Source organism: Acomys minous (genome assembly GCF_964271855.1).
Source record: "Acomys minous genome assembly, chromosome: 7".
Lineage (NCBI taxonomy): Eukaryota > Metazoa > Chordata > Mammalia > Rodentia > Muridae > Acomys > Acomys minous.
This window is the reverse complement of record NC_140488.1, coordinates 90985235-91007206: the sequence shown is the minus strand read 5'-3', so window position 1 is coordinate 91007206 and position 21972 is coordinate 90985235. Positions and strand designations below refer to the sequence as shown.

The following is a 21972-nucleotide window of genomic DNA, read 5'->3' as shown; positions in this document are numbered from 1 at the left end:
ATCACAGTCTAAAGCCAAGCTAAGGAAGGCATCCCTGTATGTGTGTCCCTGAAATGGATGAAACTGACAACTGGCTCTCCATTGTGGGGGAACAGAAATCCATTTTTGTACTTCTTGGGGATGCAAAACCACTGGAGATGCCTATTGGAATCCAAGCTCCTCCTGGGATTTGATCCAAATAAGCAGAAACCACACTGGCCCAGAGTTGACTTCCACCATCTGCAAAGGCCACCAAAAGTTGGATTTGAAAATTGGCCAAGGGGAATCTGGGAGGGTGATGGGCCCTGCCTACAGTTTGCATGCAAACCCATATCTATCCAAATCACTCAGCAAGGAGAGGAAACCAAAAGTTGGGAAAAGGGAAATACTTCGGGAATAAGGCGGTACAAAGAGGGGCCAGAAAACGGGCTCTTGTTTACCATCTGCCTTAAGATAGAAACTCTGAGTGTCCTTCTGGGACCCAAGCCAGTGTTGGCCCCCTCTTGTCCTGAACTGTTCCTACCAACCCCTGGGACCCTACTGAAGCCCCAGAGCCATCCACTACAAAATTGGGGGGTGGGAACTAACGAAGAGAGGATGGGGACATCTTTGATTTATCTCATAGCTTGGACATTCCAGGTACTGAATGAATCTGATCCTAATGTTACCAGGTCCTGCTGGTTATGTTACAATGTATCACCCCCTTATTATGAGGGAATAACCATTAAGGCTCCATTACCCAGAAATACCTCTGACCCAAGCCAGTGAAGATGGCAACAGGTACATGGTGCAAGATTTACTCTCCAGTCAAACACTGGCTCAGGGCTCTGCTTAAGAAATGTCCCTACCTCGTATAGGACCTTACATTCCTCACACTGGAAATTAGATGACACCCTACATCCTTTAGTCTATTACCTGCCCCCATTAGAAAACTGGTGGGCTTGTTTTTCCAGTCTAATTCCTTGCATTCACTCTGCCATTTTACAGGATGATTTCTGTGTTCCAGTCAAGTTAATTCCAAGGATCATCTATCACCCATATGAAACTCTGTTAGATACTTGGGATGCGGGGTACTATAGACAATGCAGAGAGGTGCTCACCAGACACACAGTGTCATTACTTCTGGGGCTGCGAGTGGCTGGAGCCACCATTGGAATCTCCTCCCTAATCTTGCAGGGCCAGAACTAGCAGGGGCTGAGGTCAGCAATTGATGAGGTTATCAAGGACATAGAGACCTCTATTTCTCATTTAGAGGAATCTTTAATGTCTGTCTCTGAAGTGGTCCTTCAGAACTGCAGGAGATTAGCCCTCCTATTTCTACAGCAGAAGGCCTCTGTGCAGCCCTCAAGGAAGAATGTTGTTTTTATGCAGACCATTCAGGTATAGTGAGGGACACCATGGCAAAAGTCAGAGAAGGGCTTGCCCATATAAAAAGAGAATGTAAGGCCAGCCAGGGATGGTTTGAATCTTGGTTTAATTGCTCTTCTTGGGTCACCATCCTGATCTCTACCCTGCAAGGGTCTCTGATAATTTTCCTCTTGCTGCTTACTTTTGGACTTTTCATCCTCAATTGCTTAGTGGCTTTTATCAAGGAGCACATCAGTGCTGTAAAAGTAATGATTCTAAGCCAAGGATATAGAAGGTTGGATACTGAAGACCCTCACATTGCCTTGAAATAATTTTGGGAGTGCTTTAGGATTGAAGCAGTTACAAAGACAAGGGGGTAATGAGAAACTAAACCCTGTAAAATTCCACAGCCTCACCTACCCCTCCCCTACAGGAACTATAGAAATAAGAACAGTTCCAAGAAAAACTTCAACTGGAACCCTGACACCTGCATATTTGAAAAAATCCCCACCCTAGGTCAAACAATCCTACCTCACCCAATCAGAACATACCAATGAGTTGCTTTAGACTGCTCTTACCAAAATCTGCCCAGCCTAAGAATATAAAAACCCTAAAATTCTTCTGTTATGGGCTGCCTCATTCCTGTTTGCAGGTGAACCCCAGTGTGTTGGAACAATGCTTTTTGCTTTTGCATCAATTCCTGTCTGTGTCTGTTTCTGTGTCCCTCATTTGGAGTCTCTTAAAAGTAGGGCTCTCTCTCTCTATGAGTCTTACATTGTGCTATTTTGCCTGCATAATGGTGGAGTCAGGAGGTGTGTCCAGGACAAACAGTGTGACTGGACTCAAGTAGGTTGTAAGAGGAAGGAGACATGTGTTGAGCAGAACAAGGCCTGCCTGGAAATGTACATGCACTGAAGGGGGCCCTCATTTAGCACTGGCCTGATACCTACCTGGACATGCTTGGGCATGCCCTGAGATTGACTGCCCAATGTCTAGTGACATCATGACAGGAGGTGCTGCCACAGCAGAAGCATGCAGTTTAAGAGCCAATGGAATGCCTATTTATGCAATAAATGAATCTGCTTTTGCCTCATGAATAACTCCTGGAGTCTCCAGGATGGCATGACTCCTTGCCAGCTCATGCCTGCCCCCAAATGTTCTGGGAATGGGTCCCAGCAACAGTTGATTGCCAAAAACCAGTGCTGAAATTTTTGCTGCACACACATAAAAATGCAGAATAATGCTGAACTTAAGGGTATAGATGTAGATTCTCTAGTTATTGAACATGCCAGATAAACATAGCACCTAAGAACTTATAGAGCTCATAGCCAGATGAACCCATACAAGAGCTCCCCATGCCACATTGAGATGGATGGCATGCACTGAAAAGGAACAAGTTGTTCCAAAGCCAGAAGAGGAGGTTGCACAGAAGAAAAAGATATCCAAGAAGAAACTGAAAAAAAAAGAAAATGCATAAAATAAATGCAGATAAATGTAAAAAAACACTGAAAGTTTTAGATAGCACTTAGGTTTATGAAGTTCTTCCTTTATATTATTGCATGACTCATTATATTCTATTTCTAAATCTCTATCAGCATCTAGATGGATTGTTTCATATATGTCTTTATCTAGCAGTGAACAGAACCTATTTCTGAGTGATAAGCATTATACTTCCAAAATCTTGTGCGAGTACTAAGCATTACCCTGATACATTCTATGCCAATATGTATGTCAACATGTAAAATAACAGCTTGGAAAATTCTGGCAGAAATTAAAAATGATTAAGCAAGAAATTATATAAAATATGTAAGAGGACTAGCCTATGGCAGATTAAATATATCAGGTGAACATATTAAATTAATTTGTCTTCAAAGGATGAAAATCAAGGTTATATACTCAGATTATTGAGAATTTTATGGTAAAATAACATCCTAAGCAGCCAGATTTTTTCACTTGGTATGCTTTATTTATTATATAATATATTTAAGAAACAATTTTATTCTTTAGAAGTATAAAACAGTTTGAGTATCCTTAATGCAAAATTCTTGGGATCACAAGTATTTCATATTTCAATTTTAAATATTAGCATTGCATATTAACTATATGTAATATATCCAAATACATATATCTATATTAATACACACAAACATATGTGGCATGGTATCCAAGTCCAAAGATAAAATTCACTTGTATTTTTATACACCATGAAACTTAGAATTTGAAATTTTGAGCAATGCTAGAACATAATAAATACTTTTGGACAAGGACAAAATATACTTTAATTTGGAGATAAGCATGAGACTTTGATAATCTGAGATAGACTACTATAGAGCCGGTGTCAAATATTCTTCTAAGTATCATGGTTTGAATGCTTTATTCTTTGTCAATAGTGTTACTGAATGGTAATAAACCTTCTCAGTTACTTTGTCTCACTAAAGTAAATTAATTTAGCCAGAAACTATCATCAGAACTTTATATGACCCAAGGAAAGTAAAGCCAGGGGGTTTATGTGCCCTGTTTTCTACTTTCAGTCTTTAATTGGGTAGTAGATATTATGTATGTATCCTAAGGTTATTACTTTTAGTGGGTGACCCCTTATTATGAATACTGGACATGAGATGCTATAGGAAATACATGCTTTCTAGGAATTTTTAAGAAATGTATTATTATAAGTATCTCTGGATAACTTGATTTCTTGATTATCCCTCATGCCTCTTCCTGTTAATCATTAACTTTATAGGTATATAAAATATCAGGTTTCTTCATGTCATATTATACATAATTTTACTTTCATATTTGAAACTTTTTCACAGTGGTTAGTTTTTCTCCCTCTCTTTTAATATCTGTATCTGTCTATCTATCTATCTATCTATCTATCTATCTATCTATCTATCTATCATATTTATTTTTCTTCACCAAAAAGTTCATTTGGCTGTGAGCACGGGATCCTTGGGGTTCAAAAGATGAGGTCCTCAATGCATTCTGAGGAGGATGATTTTGCTCCAGAGCTACACAGAAATGTTCACCCCCGAGAGTGGCTTGATTGGGAGGAAACACTTAGTGCAATGTATTAGAAATACCCAAGCCTAGATCATCCAAGATGGTGTTGATCTCACACTGTGCCTGATCCACAGAACAGCAGTGACTGCACAGTCACAAAAGGACCATACTGAGAGTTCCAAAACACAATGCTGGTATTTCCCAGAAAAAAATTAAATCCTGTCATGTGGATCGTCCATGCCCTCCCTCCACAGGACCATGATCCCAGGGACACTGGGCTACTGCCACTGCCACTGCAGCTGCTTTTCAGGTTGCGGCCCACGCAGTGTAGGCCAAGGAGATGGTGGTCGAGGAGGGGGTGCTATTTGACTCAAGCCTGAGCGAGGACTAATGCACCACCCACACCATAGGGGTCAAGGACCTCCTCTCACAGGGCCGGGGCCATGCTCAGTACCAGTGCCCAGAGTTGGATTATGCAGAGGTGGACGCTAGGGGTAGCACCGAGGCAGGGGCCTCATGTCTGATGGAGGATGTGATGGAACCAGAGACTCGCAAGGTGAGAATCAACAGAATCACAAGTTCCCTGGGACACAAAGCTGAGCTGGGCCAACATCCATGGTTTATGCGAGCTACTCAACAAAGACTTTGAGGGACCTCAACTTGCCATCTGCTTGATGGCCCACAAGATCCAGTACCAACAGGAATAGGAGACTGTTCAGGCCCTGATGGCCAGTAACCATCTAGTGAATTGAACAGGAACAGGAGAGCTGCCCCTGAGGACACAAGAACAGGAGAGCTGGCCCTGAGTATTGGAGAGAAGGTGAGCCAGCCCTGAAGACATGGGAGCCTGAGAGCTGGCGCTGCCCTGAGGACACAGGAGCTGGGGAGTCATTCCTGCCCTGAGTACATGGAAGTGGGAGGATGGCCCCACCCTGAGGACATGGGAGTGGAGAGCCAGCCCTGACCTCAGGACACAGGAGTGGGGGAGCTGGCCCTGCCATAATGACAAGGAAAAGGGAGAGTGGCCCCACCCTGAAGACACAAGAGCAGGTGAGTTGGCCCTGCCATGGTGACATGGGAGCAGGCCCTGATCCAGGACTCTGAGTGGACCTCACCTCATCATCTACCCCATGTATGACCTGCTGGAACACATGAAGTGGACGGAACAGGACATGCAGATTCAAAGACTCTGAAGGTTTGAATATGATTTATATTTCAAAATTAACTGAGCTTTTGATGACAATAAAAAAGGAAAGGTTATATCTTAAGAAATGATGGTGTTGTGTGAAATTGACAAAGAATCAACAGTGCTGGCTAGTTTTTCTCAACTTGACACACGCTAGAATCATCTGAGATTCTAGCCTGTAGGGTATTTTATTAATTGGTAAATAATAGGTATGGGCATAACTCATTGAATATTGCATAAGAAAAGTTACTATATTAAGAGCAGGACAGTAAACAGCACTCCTTTGTGGTACGTGCAACACCTGTTTCCAGGTTCTTGCCTTGTTTGAGTTCCTGCCTCAGCTTCTTTAAGTTATTACCCAGAATACATAAACCAAAACAACTCCTTTTGCCCAATGCTGCTACTGGTCATGGGATTTTTCAAATCAATAGAAACTCAAATTAAGACAACAAATTACAATTTTTCATTCAGCATATTTTATTTATCTGAGGCTCAGCCCTCAAAATCCACTTTCTGTGTCATCGGGATTTATTATATGTTTACGACAAATAGGGCAGGTAGCATTGTCAGATAGCCAACGGTCAATGCATTTATCATGAAATTCATGAAAGCAAGGTAGTATGCGAATCTTACTTCTTCGTACATATTTTGTAATACAAATACTACAGGAGTTTAATTTATCATTTTCCTGAAAAGCTCTTACTGGTAATGTGTTAATCTGTTCTTTGGTAAGTCCAGTAGGGTGGTTATTGTGAATATCATTGAAATTGGCAAAATTAGGCAAAGGTGGCCAAGAATTACTATTACGGGCCATTCCAAAGTTTGGTCTATGCCTTCTAGGGCTAGCCATTGGAGGAGGGTCAGATAAATATATTACATTTCTATCATTTTCATCAAAGCGGTAATATGCTCGTGTAAGTATACTACCAAACATACTATTGCGACTGGTGCTAGGAGTAGGAATATTCTGTTGTCTATTCCTTGAATTATTAGTAGAAGTTGAAATAGAATTAGAAATAGAACTGTCATCAAAATGAACTCTTCTATTATTTTGCGTTGATGATGAGTTATGAGCCTCTACTTCGATATCAGTGCCATGATTATCACCTACGGCAAAATTTCCTGTCATGGTGTGCTCTGATGTTCTAAAAGGAGATGTAGCTCCTATAAATTCTAAATCAGTGTTTGAAGTTTGATCAATAGCTATTACTTCATCATTCTGCATAACTGCCTGATTAGAATTAGAAGGGATATTTGCTTCCTCTTCTTCTTCTTCTTGAGCAAGGTCTACAGTGATAATGTTAGTTGGTGTTACAGATGTAGACTGATCTATACTAGTAGTGTTCCCTCTGAATATGTATTCACTTGTGGAAGAATATCTTCTTTGTGACTCAGATGTGGTCAAATCATTTGTTAATGGTAATGTGTGACCATTAGAAAACGAGTAAGGCTCATCCATACTAGGATAATGATAAGATCTCACAAATTCCACATTGTCCGTATGTGGAAGTGGCTCATTTCCTAACATTTCACCAACTATCACAACATCTGGACTACTGTCTCCTGTAATTCTTTCTTCAGTAATTGGATCTTCCATTACAACTTCAATTACATCATCATCCGGTGTAAAGGGAATTGAAAATGTTGACTCAGGTTGTCTACAGTCTACTTGCTTCTGACTTTTCCTATTTCTCCTATGGCAATTACGCCCTGACAATAATTCACAGTCATTTTGTGGATTTGAATTCTCACTATCCCTTCCAGTTATGCCATTAGTATTTGGGTTACTTTGACTAATTGCTGTCAAATGTATCTCTGTTTGTGTTCGATTATCAGATTGTTCAAAGGAGGTAAGCTGGTCTGTTTCAGAACCAAAACTAGGCCAAACATTTGAAGTATTTCGTACACCTGTAAACATAAAATGGAAGTTAATCAGAAAGGAACTCTCAAAATTAGAATGAGTACTTGTTTGACACTGCTTTAAAAATTAATAAAAACAAACAAATTAAAGATTCAGGCATTTTAGTCTGAATTTGATTCAGGTTTCACATAGAATCAACAAAAATCAATACAAGTGCTAAGTATAAAATCTAAATTTACACATAAAGGAAAGAAGGTTTCAAAACTGCCTTTGAAATAACCTAGCATACTTTAGATAATTTGATGAAAATTTAAAGTGAATCAGAGGATATTTCTGTTGTTTCAGAATTGTATGTATCACCACAGAAAGGAATTTAATAAAGATGCTAATATAAATAAACAAATCAATACTTAAAAAAAATTTTTAAAGTTTTATATTGTGAACATTTATATGTGTCTGTATGAGTATATACCAAATGGGTGCAGATGCCTGTTGAAGCCAGAAGGAATCAGATCCCCTGGGTAAAATCCTACAGATTGAAAAATACCCAAACTGGGGAACAGATATTGAACACAAGTCCTCTGGAAGAAAACAAAGTGATGTTTACTGCTGAGCCATCTCTATAACCCTTAAAACAAATTTTGTACAAATTAAATACCTGTATCAAAGTTCAAGTTTTTAAAAACATTATTCATTAGCCTGTAATGTTATTTGTAGGGTCATAAATTGCATGCTTTCATTGAAAATTTAAGAAGCAATTATAAGCAAATAAGAAAGAATAGTGATGATTTATTATGTAGTAATATTTGCTAGAGCATCCTGAGAAAGAAAGATCAATTCTTGATTTTGAACAGGGTTTCTCAATGAAGCACCAACAATATTGGGGACCACATGGAAGTATTTAGTGGGACTGTCAATAAGACTGAAAGCAGTGTTAGTCTTGCAACACTGGATAGAGTTAAGATAACCACCACTGATACTATGCAATATCACTTCTCCCAGTATCCTCTAGTCCCTAAGTATTACATGGTATGGATGGACAACTGTACCCATAAGCAACCAGGAACTCTGCATCCCAGGGTCAGGGACTTACCTTCCAGCTCTTCACTATATAATCCATACATTTTTGTCCCTAAACTCTCTCTCTCTTTCTCCATCTCCCCCATTCTCTCTCTCTCTCTCCTCTCTCTCTCTTTCTTTCTCTCTCTCTCTCTCTCTCTCTCTCTCTCTCTCTCTGTCTCTCTGTGTCTCTCTGTTTCTCTCTGTGTGTGTCTCTCTCTCTCTCTCTTCACTCTCTCTGTCTCTCTCTCTGTCTCCCTGTCTCTCTCTTTCTGTCTTGGTCTCTCTCTTTCTCTTCTCTCTCAGTCTCTCTGTCTCTCTGCTCTCTCTTTCTCTGTCTCAGTCTTCTCTTCTGTCTCTGTCTGTCTGTCTCTCTCTCCCTCTCTGTATCTCTCTATCTCTCTCCCTCTCTATCTTTGACTCTTTCTCTTTCTCTTTCTCTTTCTCATTCTCTTTCTCTGTCTTGCTCTCTCTTTCTCTTCTCCCTCTGTCTCTGTCTCTCTGTTTCTCTGTGTCTGTCTGTCTCTCTGTTTCTCTCTCTCTCTCTCTCTCTCTCTCTCTCTCTCTCTCTCTCTCTCTCTCTGTCTCTCTCTCTCCCTCTCTCTCTCTCCTCCTTGGTCTTTCTGTTTCTCTTCTCTATCTGTCTCTCTGGGTCTCTTTCTCTAGTTTTCCATTCTCCTCTCTCTGTATACAAACTCCCCTCTCACTTTTCTGTCTCCTTATCCATGGCAACTTATTTGACCCCTTTCGCTGGTACTAGAGAATTACCTAGAGCTACTCTCAATAAGCTAATGCATAAGTATTTTAATGTGTCTTGAATTGTCTCATTTCACTGGGAAAAAGATAACCTATCACCTTCATGTATAGAACCCATCTGGAAAGTAAATGCCTATCAAGAGCACATTGACATGTTTGCAACTTCAATCTTACGTTTGAATTCAATGTTTGTGGTGCTAAATTCTAGAAAATAACACAACTTCATTTACTGTAAGATATTCAGAAGATTCAGCTAATAAGATATTGAGAAATTTCAACAATATTGAATTCAGAGAATTGAGCAGTTACTGACTTCTCTTTGACTTGCTGGGTCTTGGAAGTCTTTGACTCTTCCCTCTTGTTTTTTTCTGAGATCTTTTATTAGTCATCAATGTTTGAGGATTAACTTCCTTTGGATCACATGGTTTTTTAGATATTGACTCATTTTGTGCATATCCCATTTGCCCTTGGTTATTTTCTGTATTTTCTCCTGCTAGAAAAAAAAAAAAAAAAGTGTTTCATACAGGTAAGCTTGTATCACACATGTTAGTTAACAGTAACCTTGTATTACCATTAGGGATTTTCAAATTATTGTGATGTGTTCCTGTCCAAGACTGGTATTCTCTTAGTTCACTAACAGGGGTCTAGCTTTACTGAATGCATTGTTCTTGGTTGGTAGAACAGTTTGTGCAGGTGCCCTTGGGTCCAGATCCACCAGCCTTTATGGTCTCGTTGTGGGGTTCTTGAACCCTCTAGGTGCTTCCATCCCCAAATTCTTCCATGCCACTCTCACCTGGCGTCCATTAGTGAGCCCCAGAAGGATTTCTGGCAGTTAGGTAAGAACCAACATAGTTCAGTAACTTGTGAAGCTAGTTCCCTCCTACCAGAAGGATTGATTTCCTTTACCCTTAGCAAAAGGGACATACTGCTCTCCAATTAACATATATCCATGGTGATCATCGCCATATTAAGGTCTGTGCTGCCATCCAGGCTCCCCTAGTCTCTATCCACAAATACATTTCCAAGCCCTCATACCAGTCTCCTGGCCTTTTCTTCCCCCAGCTTCTGATAGTGTCCATAATCTAATTATTTTGTGCTCCTGCACTTGCTATTCTCACTATGCTTTTCTCTACTGTCTATCCCCTGCTATTCTCCCATCTCTCAAATATCTCTGGCTATGTCCTTCTAGTTTTCCATTCTCTCTAAGCTTTGCAGTCTTCCAAATGCCTCTAGCTATCTCTCCCATACTACAGTAAAAACTTTCCATAACATGGAGCAATCATATTGTCAAATTATACTGCTTACTTTCGATCACTGGGCTTTTTGTCCAATTTTTTGCATCTCTCTGTCGTTTTCTTGTCTGATTTCTGGAAAATTGACCTTCTGTCAATGTCTTGGTTGCATTCCCTTTTGATGTATGTGGCCGTTCAAAGACAGACTTGGATTGTGTATTTTTCACTTTCTTTTTGTTCTTCTCCATATTTTCATCTCCAAGAAGTCTTGCAAAATATAAATGGTCATGATCTAGATCTGGGCTCTCAGAAATATCATTAACGTGCCCACCTGTCTCCCGGTGTGAACTGCTAGGTGGTCTTCCTGTACAAGAAGGCGATTCCCTTTGCTCTTCATCAGTCATGATTTCATGGTATTCAAAAGTAATTGGCTGGTAACCAGCAGTATCATGACTAGTCATATCATGGTCTTCTTCACCTGTTACCACAAGAAGAGAAGAAGTAGGAAGGAATTCCAAACATCAAACCCATCAAAATATTTCTCAAAAGCTTTGTTTTATAAACTACATGCACAAGATTCTCTGAATATATTTTATGTTTGTTAAATTGGTGTTTTGTGGGACTTGTAAGATTCAAAGTGGGTGTCTCTCTGATTTTTTGCCTCCTTTTGGGACTGCTTTTCTCCTACTGGGTTTCCTTGTTCACCTTCAGTATGAGGGTTTTTACCATGTCTTATTGTATCTTGTTTTGTCATGTTTGGCTCCTGTTTCCCACTCTTTCTAAAGGAAAACTGATGGTGTGTAAGTCTTTGGGAGAAGATGAGGTTGGACCGAACTGCAGGGATATAAGGAGGGAAAACTGTAACAGGGGTGTATTGTATGAGAGAAGTACCCATTTAAAAAACACACACGTGGATGGTAACCTATAAAGTTAGATATTTTATGGAAATTTAGTATTTTCATAATCAATACTTTGCAGAGAATAAGTGGATTGCAAAAGAGAATGATAGTTTAAATTCTTACAGACAAGCTAATTATTTTTGGAAAAGATTAGGAATATCTTAGAAAAATTAGAAAAAGTATTTTCATAGCAATCCTTTTGATATGTTATCATCACCAACAAAATAAGCCAATTAAGTCAGATTGAAAGTAAAAAACATGGGAGGTTTATACAGTGATGGGCACTCCTGGGCAAAGTTCAACACTATCAGGGGACAAGACCAGAGACAGTCTCACCAAAACTATTATGGGGAAGGTTTTTATGGATTGTAAGCGAGGGAAACTGACATTTTGCCACCCACACACTGGACTTGCGCCTAGATGTGGGAATATACCTGAATCCACCTCTCACATGTCAAATATACTCTGGACAAGTTCTGTCAATCAACAGCCTGATCCCTTACCTGCCTATCCCTGGGGATGGGATCCCTCTTCCTCTCCTTGGTTTTGTGACTCTTCCTTCAACTATGAGAGTTTCAAATGAACACCTAAGGAAAAATTTCTCTGCCTAAAGTCCTTAATTTTATATTCTGCCCCTAACATATATCTATCTGTTCCATCATCTTGTCATGGCCATGTGCTTTCTCAGGAGCTGTATCCAGAATGCAGTTGCTCATGCTTAACCTTACAGACTGTTTCAATTGGGTCTATATTTTCCTAGCTGTCTCACTGTGTGAATTGCTAGGAGGTCTTACTGTCAAAAGATGGTCAAAAACATACTGGAGAGCAAGTAAAACAGCCTTCTCCTCCCAGGCATGCATAACATTCCAGCATTTATGAATGTAAAAATCCACACACTAGCTTTCTGACCCTTTCCATGTCACCTGCTATTCCCTTACTATGCTAGTCCAGGCTGTTCTAGCTAACAAAGCCTTCTCCTTCAACATAGCTTCTTATAACTAGCAGGATTATACCATAACTTTTAGTAAAATTTTGGGATGCTGGGGTTCATACCTGGGACAAGAAGATGAGGTGTCTTTGGAACCCAGGTGGGACGGGCTTCAGCTTCTCCCAGTGTCCTCTAGTCCCTACGTATTACATGGTATGGCTGGACAACTGTACCCACAAGCAACCAGGAACTCTGCATCCCAGGGTCAATGACTTACCTTCCAGCTCTTCACTATATAATCCATACATTTTTGTCCCTAATCTCTCTCTCTTTCTCCATCTCCCCCATTCTCTCTCTCTCTCTTCTCTGTCTCTCTGTCTCTTTGTCTCTCTGTCTCTGTCTCTCTCTCTCTCTCTCTCTCTCTCTCTCTCTCTCTCTCTCTCTCTTACTGTCGTGGTCTCTCTCTTTCTCTTCTCTCTCTGTCTCTGTCTCTCTGTCTCTCTGCTCTCTCTTTCTCTCTCTGTCTCAGTCTTCTCTTCTGTTTCTCTCTCACTCTCTCTGTATCTCAATATCTTTGTCCCTCTTTATCTTTGTCTCTGTCTTTGACTCTTTCTCTCTCTCTTTCTCATTCTCTTTCTCTGTCTTACTCTCTCTTTCTCTTCTCCCTCTGTCTCTTTCTCTCTGTTTCTCTGTCTCTGTTTGTCTGTCTCTCTCTGTCTCTCTCTCTGTCTCTGTCTCTGTCTCTCTCTCTCTCTCTCTCTCTCTCTGTCTGTCTCTCTCTCTCTCTCTCTCTCTCTCTCTCTCTGTCTCTCTCTCTCTCTGTCTCTCTGTCTCTGTCTCTGTCTCTGTCTCTGTCTCTCTCTCTCTCTCTCTCTGTCTGTCTGTCTGTCTGTCTGTCTCTCTCTCTCTCTCTCTCTCTCTCTCTCTCTCTCTCTCTCTCTCTCTCTCTCCCTTGGTCTTTCTGTTTCTCTTTTCTATCTGTCTCTCTGGGTCTCTTTCTCTAGTTTTCCATTCTCCTCTCTCTGTATACAAACTCCCCTCTCACTTTTCTGTCTCCTTATCCATGGCAACTTATTTGACCCCTTTCCCTGGTACTAGAGAATTTACCTAGAGCTACTCTCAATAAGCTAATGCATAAGTATTTTAATGTGTCTTGAATTGTCTCATTTCACTGGGAAAAAGATAACCTATCACCTTCATGTATAGAACCCATCTGGAAAGTAAATGCCTATCAAGAGCACATTGACATGTTTGCAACTTCAATCTTACATTTGAACTCAATGTTTGTGGTGCTAAATTCTAGAAAATAACACAACTTCATTTACTGTAAGATATTCAGAAGATTCAGCTAATAAGATATTGAGAAATTTCAACAATATTGAATTCAGAGAATTGAGCAGTTACTGACTTCTCTTTGACTTGCTGGGTCTTGGAAGTCTTTGACTCTTCCCTCTTGTTTTTTTCTGAGATCTTTTATTAGTCATCAATGTTTGAGGATTAACTTCCTTTGGATCACATGGTTTTTTAGATATTGACTCATTTTGTGCATATCCCATTTGCCCTTGGTTATTTTCTGTATTTTCTCCTGCTAGAAAAAAAAAAATAGTGTTTCATACAGGTAAGCTTGTATCACACATGTTAGTTAACAGTAACCTTGTATTACCATTAGGGATTTTCAAATTATTGTGATGTGTTCCTATCCAAGACTGGTATTCTCTTAGTTCACTAACAGGGGTCTAGCTTTACTGAATGCATTGTTCTTGGTTGGTAGAACAGTTTGTGCAGGTGCCCTTGGGTCCAGATCCACCAGCCTTTATGGTCTCGTTGTGGGGTTCTTGAACCCTCTAGGTGCTTCCATCCCCAAATTCTTCCATGCCACTCTCACCTGGCGTCCATTAGTGAGCCCCAGAAGGATTTCTGGCAGTTAGGTAAGAACCAACATAGTTCAGTAACTTGTGAAGCTAGTTCCCTCCTACCAGAAGGATTGATTTCCTTTACCCTTAGCAAAAGGGACATACTGCTCTCCAATTAACATATATCCATGGTGATCATCGCCATATTAAGGTCTGTGCTGCCATCCAGGCTCCCCTAGTCCCTATCCACAAATACATTTCCAAGCCCTCATACCAGTCTCCTGGCCTTTTCTTCCCCCAGCTTCTGATAGTGTCCATAATCTAATTATTTTGTGCTCCTGCACTTGCTATTCTCACTATGCTTTTCTCTACTGTCTATCCCCTGCTATTCTCCCATCTCTCAAATATCTCTGGCTATGTCCTTCTAGTTTTCCATTCTCTCTAAGCTTTGCAGTCTTCCAAATGCCTCTAGCTATCTCTCCCATACTACAATAAAAACTTTCCATAACATGGAGCAATCATATTGTCAAATTATACTGCTTACTTTCGATCACTGGGCTTTTTGTCCAATTTTTTGCATCTCTCTGTCGTTTTCTTGTCTGATTTCTGGAAAATTGACCTTCTGTCAATGTCTTGGTTGCATTCCCTTTTGATGTATGTGGCCGTTCAAAGACAGACTTGGATTGTGTATTTTTCACTTTCTTTTTGTTCTTCTCCATATTTTCATCTCCAAGAAGTCTTGCAAAATATAAATGGTCATGATCTAGATCTGGGCTCTCAGAAATATCATTAACGTGCCCACCTGTCTCCCGGTGTGAACTGCTAGGTGGTCTTCCTGTACAAGAAGGCGATTCCCTTTGCTCTTCATCAGTCATGATTTCATGGTATTCAAAAGTAATTGGCTGGTAACCAGCAGTATCATGACTAGTCATATCATGGTCTTCTTCACCTGTTACCACAAGAAGAGAAGAAGTAGGAAGGAATTCCAAACATCAAACCCATCAAAATATTTCTCAAAAGCTTTGTTTTATAAACTACATGCACAAGATTCTCTGAATATATTTTATGTTTGTTAAATTGGTGTTTTGTGAGACTTGTAAGATTCAAAGTGCGTGTCTCTCTGATGTTTTGCCTCCTTTTGGGACTGCTTTTCTCCTACTTTGTTTCCTTGTTTACACCCAGTAAAAGTCTATTTTAGACAAAGGCAAATGAAGAAATATAACTCATATTGTTACCAGGAATTTGTGTTAACCTGAAATTGTAGATCAGATGAAATGTGTTGGTGCATCTCTTTTGTTACATATAAAAATACTTTTTCAGACCAAACTATTACAGGAGAGTACTGGGAGTGAACAATTCAAATGACCACTCAGTCTTCGGAGAAGAGGTATGTATGAAAGGCAAAATAGTAAGAGGCATCCCGAAGAGTCAAATGGCAATCACCAGGACAATCTCTCTGGAGAAGACAAGATAGCAAAAGCTTTGGGATAATCCTGCTGGTTGTAAGAGGTTATGTTGAAGAAGGGGAAGGCTTTGTTAACCAGAACAGCCTGTGAACTAGCATAGTAAGGGAGTGGTGGGGGATCTGAGAATAATCAGAAAGCTCTTTTTTAAATTTTTTATTAATTTATTTTTGTTGCATCTCAATGGTTATCCCATCCCTTGTATCCTCCTATTCTTCCCTCACTCCCATTTCCCCTTACTTCCCTCCCCTATGACTGTGACTGAGGGGCATTTCCTCCTCCTGTATATGCTCATAGGGTATCAAGTCTCTTCTTGGTAACCTGCTATCCTTCCTCTGAGTGCCACAAGGTCCCCCTCCAGGGGACATGGTCAATTATGAGGCACCAGAGTATGTGTGAAAGTCATACCCCACTCTCCACTCAACTGTGGAGAATGTTCTGCCCATTGGCTAGATCTGGGTAGGTTTTTAAAGTTTACCACTATTCTTAACATTGGGGTCTACATAACAAAGTCTGAGAGCATTTTCAGGTGTTTGGCAGTATTTCTAGTCTCTCTTTAGCAGGTGAGTGTAACGTTCCAAATCATAATTGTTACATGACTAGCAAATCTGTTCCTCATATCAGATCAACTTGATTAGAATTTTCCAACATGGCAGCTCGGTATTGAGGATGTTGAATTCTTGAATATTTAAAATAACAAATAATGCCAATAAATGTTATAAAAATAGCAGATATTATTAGTCACCATATAAAACATGTAAATATACACTTAAATGTCACGTCATCTCCTTTACAATAAAAATTAGGTCAACTATTGAAGTTCACAGAGTCATTGCAGGTGGTTGCTGGAGAATATTCTACAGGAATAAATAAACAAAAAGATGAACTCAGGAAATGTTAGATTTTTTTAATCTGTTTGTGCTAAATTCTATACAATATCTGACTTATTTTCAATAATACACTAAGAAGACACACGTTGTAAAGGGAAACCTAAGTAACACTCTATTCCATACATTTAGAGGTAACTTACTTTCAGTATGTTCTCTTTCTTTTGGAAGATTTGGGTGCATGATTCTTTCATGACTTGTGGTAGGTGGAATTTCAGTTACTGTTTTGGATGCAATTTCTTTTAATATATCTGTCAGTACGACCTTTAATTCAAATTTTGGAGTTTTTCTGGATGGCTCATTGCTTTCTATATTTTCTCCTGTAAGAAAATTTGGTAAGTATATCAATGGCTTTCTTAATTTAGGTTTAAATTCCTAAAGTTAACTTATCTCAATATATCATAATTCCTTGGTTTAGTCTTATTTGTTACTGAAAAATATAGAGTTCTCTATACTTCTTTTCCAACAAATTTTCATATTGTTCCAAAAAGATTAGCTAGATTTGTGCAAAATTACCACTAAGCATGTCAAATATGATCATCTACCTATTAAACTAGTTAACATAAAAAAGGAGAAATAAAAAAGGAACTTCAAAAACTTATTGTAAAATAATATGCATAAACTTTGTTTATAAACAACATAAATGGGAAACCAAAGACTTTGATATTTTACAAAGTTTAATATTTTCAAAATTAATACATTTGCTAACACACAGCATAGTTTTATCACTAAAGGGAGAAGTAATATTTTATTTCAACTGCCTTTGGAAAGACTGATCTTGGCCTAAACAAAACCAATGAGAATCCCAGATAGCAATGAACAGATTGGAACACTAGAGTAACATGAAAATGGAAACAAAACTTATCTAAATATTTCACACATAGAAAAAGAAGTTCTAAAAAGGCAGTTCATAAGAAAAATGTTTATATTAAAAATCAGAAACATTAAATAAAAAAATCAATGATATACATCAAGCACACAGGAAACAAGGACAAGCCAACAGGAGGATTTATTTATTTATTTATTTATTTATTTATTTATTTATTTATTTTTCCACTTAAGAGGTTTAATAAGGAGATAAAGGAACCGTCTCTAGAGACACATGGGGTGGGGGGGGAGGGGGAGGGAGAGAGGGAGAGAGGGAGGGAGAGAGAGAGAGAAAGAGAGAGAGAGAGAGGAGTTAGAGATGTAGAGAAGTAGAGAGAGGTTAAAAGAGCCAACAGGAGGATTTAGAAGAACTGGAAGACAGGTTTTTTTGGCAAACTATTACCAATGACCAGAGATCAAAATTAAAATTAGAACACAATTGTATAGAAAAAGAAGGTCTTTTGGACACAGAATTTGATATATCAATAATCTCACAAGAAATTGGAATCTAAATTGGCATTTTCAGAATATATCTACACAGTTTTTAGGAATTGAAACAGTATTCCATGTAAAAACAAAGTATAAGACAAATTAAATATGTGGGACCAAAAGTTGATATAGGAAGACCAAAGCTTTATGTGGTGGATATAACTATAAACCTCTGAGGAAGTGGTCAACTTCAAGAATGGAGAGATCAGTTCTATATTCTTTCAACCTCAGACAATGGATACCTGTCACAGACATGAGGATAAGTCATAGATGCTTTGCTTACAAAGTTCCAGAGACCTCTGATTGTCCAGCATGATCTCTAGACATTGAGAACAGCTGCTGAAGCTTTGCTTGACAACATTCCAAAGATCTCAGGCTGATCACCACTGCCCCTAAATATTATATATTGTCCAGGTGGAATGCTGTTTAGAAATATGCTATTTCTTCTAAAACTGTTTTTTTTTCTCTTTATTTCTCATCCCTAAGGAAAATCATACAGGGAAAACTTTTTCCCATAGAAAATGTTGACAGAGGGCATCTGGCCAAAGGCTTAAGAAGCAATGATAGAGTTTTTTGTTCTGACTGTGAGCATCCAAGCAAAACTGATAAATATTTTTAAAAACATAAGTTGTTATACTTTTATACAAATGGATCTTTTTGTTATCATTTAGATCAGAAAAATATATATAACAAATGCATTTTTACAATTTTCATGGGATTTTAACTTGAAAAGTTGAAGACTGTAAAGGTTCATTTCTAATTACTAACATTTAGATAAGAAACCAGAACGCACATTTTCATGGGAGGCATTGATGCTAATACTCTATTAACCATTTTTTAAATAAGCATTCTAAAGATACTGTTTTACTTCAAATACGTAAACAAAAAAATTAAATAATTTATACAGGGAATTAAAATATTCAAATAACAGCAATAAAATGCAGTATGAAATTAATTTTAAAACTTGACAAAGATTTACAATAAAATTCTACATAATGTATCATGTTTTTCTATTTCCCTTGTCTTTTGCCAAAATCCCTCTCAACTCAGTAAACCTCCTTTACTCTCACCCTTCCCAGGAACTCAGGCTATTTGCTGAAGAATTTTTTAACCCATTTGGGCCTACCTTCTCCTGAAAGACCCTTGGAGGCGCACTTCAATGAAGATTTAGACTCGGATTTCTTGTGTGCTTGTTGAAGACTTCTGGTCCTCGCCAGAGGCCTGCCACGGGGCTGTTGAGTGGACGCCGAGGACTCGGCTTCACATGTCTTGATTGATGATGATCCTCTTCGAGAGTGATAACAAGATCGAGGTAGGCCTTCTGAGTGGCTTAGAGAAGACTTGCTATGACATTTGGATTGGATCTTGTTCGTGCGACAACTGTGTCTTTCACTTCGACTCGGGAATTCATGGTTTTCTTCCTCGTTATGTTGTTGCCCTCCCTGGCCACAGTCAGGTTGAGCATTCTGTCGATCATTGTTGTGAACAAGGTGCACCTTCAGTTCACAACCACAAAATAAAGTCCCATTTAAGGCATCCACGGCCTTCTTGGCATCATGGTTATTGTAAAAATAAATAACGGCACAACCATAAGGTTCCTTAGTTAAGGGATGTTGGGGAATGTATACATCACCAACAGGCCCGTAATCTTCGAAGACGTGCTTCAGCGTGAAGGCTGAAGTGTACTTTGGTAAGTTGTCCACCCTGAGGGCGGTCATTCCTTCCCTCCCTACGGAGGGACGGCTGTAACTCATGGTCCTTGATACCTTAGTTTTGGATCCGCTAAATCCATCTACCTTTACGGCTCCATGACAAGAGATCAAATGACTCTGTTACCTTTGGTTCACTTGACTACACAGCTTTGACTGTGACGTTTCAGTTGTATTATTATCTCAGACATTCTAAAATGGCTCACATAGCCCCGCCCATTAACAGAGGCGAGACCATTTCAGAAACAGGGGGATATAACTGCATACCAGTTTTAAACAAGTGGTATAAGCCAACACAATTTTTAGAAACTTTTCCAGTATAAATTCAGACATGCTACATGAATAAAATATTAGAATTGATTTATACACTTAATATAACTTTAGCTTCCGATGTTCTTAATCATAAATTGATATACAGTTAATAAGTTTTTATTCCTCCCATTAAATAACATATATAGCAGCAATATGAAAGTAGAAGAGGGCTATTAATTAGAGAATTATTTTTCGAAAAGAGAAAATTGATAATTTATTTTGTCCAAACACTATTATTTTACTATTTTTCAAAGAAATATATTTGTTAATTTTTGACTTCTTTTAAGATAGAATTTCTCTGTTCTGAATCTTACCTTGTAGAGCAAGCTGACCTCAAACTTACAGGGATTCAACTGCCTCTGCCCCCCAAGTGTTGAGACTAGGGATCTGTAAGGTACAGATCCTTAATCTGTAGCCTCATGCCTGGTCCTCAAAATATTTTTTACAGTAGTAGGAGTTGAGCACAGGTCCAATACATGCTCGGCAACTGTTCTTACCACTAACCTACACATTTTAAATAAATATGGTTAAATAAAAGCAAGATAGATAGGAAGACAAGTAAAACCTGCTGAAAATTAGAAATAACTGAACTTGTAAATTTCTCTCTATTTGGACTCAACAATTTTGTAAATTTACTTTCATGATCATATGTCAGCTAAACTAAATTAATTTATTACCTTTTTCAGTTAAGCACCAGGATTTCTTTACAGTGACTATGATAATTATGCTGTATGTATGTAGATAATATTTGCAAATACCTAGTTAGAGTTCAAAAATGATTTAAAGGGGAAAGCAGAATGTGGAATAAATAGCTCCTTTGTTTTGCTTTGTATCCAAAGCTCTTGAAGAGAAGTAAATATTAATAAAAATTAAAGAATATTTAGAGACATGAGTAAGAGACTCTGAGAAAGTAGATTCTTGACTTCCATAATATAGAGGATTTGGTATTTTTTATAAATGATTTTGTCATGAAAAAATAACTACTGCATTGCAGTCAAATTGCTTATTCCATCTGGATCCCTTTTGTAGGTTCTTGGTTTTAGAGAGAAAATAATTTTTAAAATGTATGAATAAGGTAATTGGAAGGCTACTGTTTGAAAATGGACAAAAAATCGATAATGTAAGCATGCTGAAGATATCAACACTTGTTGGGCAAAGGGATTTGGCAGGAGGAGAAAGAATAGAAAGGATAATTTCTGGTCTAGAAGTAAAAGCAAAAATTCCAACTCAGCACTGAAAATCCTTAGTTCCATTGAGTGAGTTGGGCAGGGGAATGACACTTCAGACAGAGACAATGTCCCAACAGTCTGAAAAGCAAATTTGGGATTTTGGCCTTTGTAAAAAAAAAAAAAAAAAAAAGATGGTAAGGCATGAAAGAGAAGATGTCATGAAAGCAGACAGGTTTAGCAGAGTCTTAAGGCAACTGCTTCGGACAAGGGGCTTTGAGATCTATACCTATATCTATTTAAGAGGAGAGTTTATTTCTTTCACATTTTGAAAATGTACTTTTATTTATGTGTTTGTGTGCTTTATTATTGAAACTACCACAGGCATTTTTAAAAATGATATTTGTGATTCACTCATTTTGTGGTGGGAACTTAATATCTATATTTCTTTATTTCATTTTTCTTTCTTTCTTTGGTTTTTTGAAACAGGGCTTCTCTGTGTAGCCTCTGCTGTTCTGGATTTGCTTTGTAGACCAGCTGGCTTTGAAATCACATTGACCCACCTGCCTCTGCCTCCTGAGTGCTGGGATTAAAGGAGTGCACCACCATGTCCAGCTCTTCTTTTTTGTTTTTTGTTTTAAATAGCTATTATTTCTAACATGCTCCAAGATGACATTGATGAGGCCACATAGTTTCATAGACATTGAGCTTTAAAAGATTATTGCTTTGGATTTACATAGGCAGATCCAAATTAAAATAAAAAATTACTCACTTACATATTGTCATAGTTTGTTGAACTTATGTCTCAATTTCCTTATCTGTAAAATTGATATAAATCATTTTGATGACATTTTATGGTGACTATATGAAATATTATCAAAAAGTGTGGGTACTATAGGAAATGTATAAAATATGTGTTTATGTTATTACACAGACCAAGTATGATAAATTTATTTTAAATGCCAGTTATTTTTATTTT

The 21972-nt window shown here is 38.4% G+C and overlaps 1 protein-coding gene across 5 annotated transcripts; it reads right to left on the bottom strand.

The window, feature by feature from the left end:
- Window positions 1-5987: 5987 nt before the first annotated feature.
- On the bottom strand, window positions 5988-19696 carry LOC311601885 (uncharacterized protein). 5 transcript variants are annotated; one of them, XM_084789603.1, is made up of 7 exons: window positions 18933-19696; window positions 16594-16770; window positions 14645-15049; window positions 13656-13835; window positions 10494-10898; window positions 9502-9681; window positions 5988-7420 (listed from the first exon to the last, which is right to left on the bottom strand). In XM_084789603.1, exons 1-7 carry the CDS (start codon window positions 19558-19560, stop codon window positions 6012-6014), a joined length of 3384 nt encoding a protein of 1127 aa, XP_084645729.1. In that variant the 5' UTR covers window positions 19561-19696; the 3' UTR covers window positions 5988-6011. The 5 variants fall into 5 exon arrangements, with proteins under 5 accessions (XP_084645729.1, XP_084645731.1, XP_084645732.1 ...); XM_084789605.1 differs by having other exon boundaries at window positions 9502-9678; XM_084789606.1 differs by having other exon boundaries at window positions 9502-9678; window positions 10752-10898.
- Between the last annotated feature and the right edge of the window lie 2276 nt (window positions 19697-21972).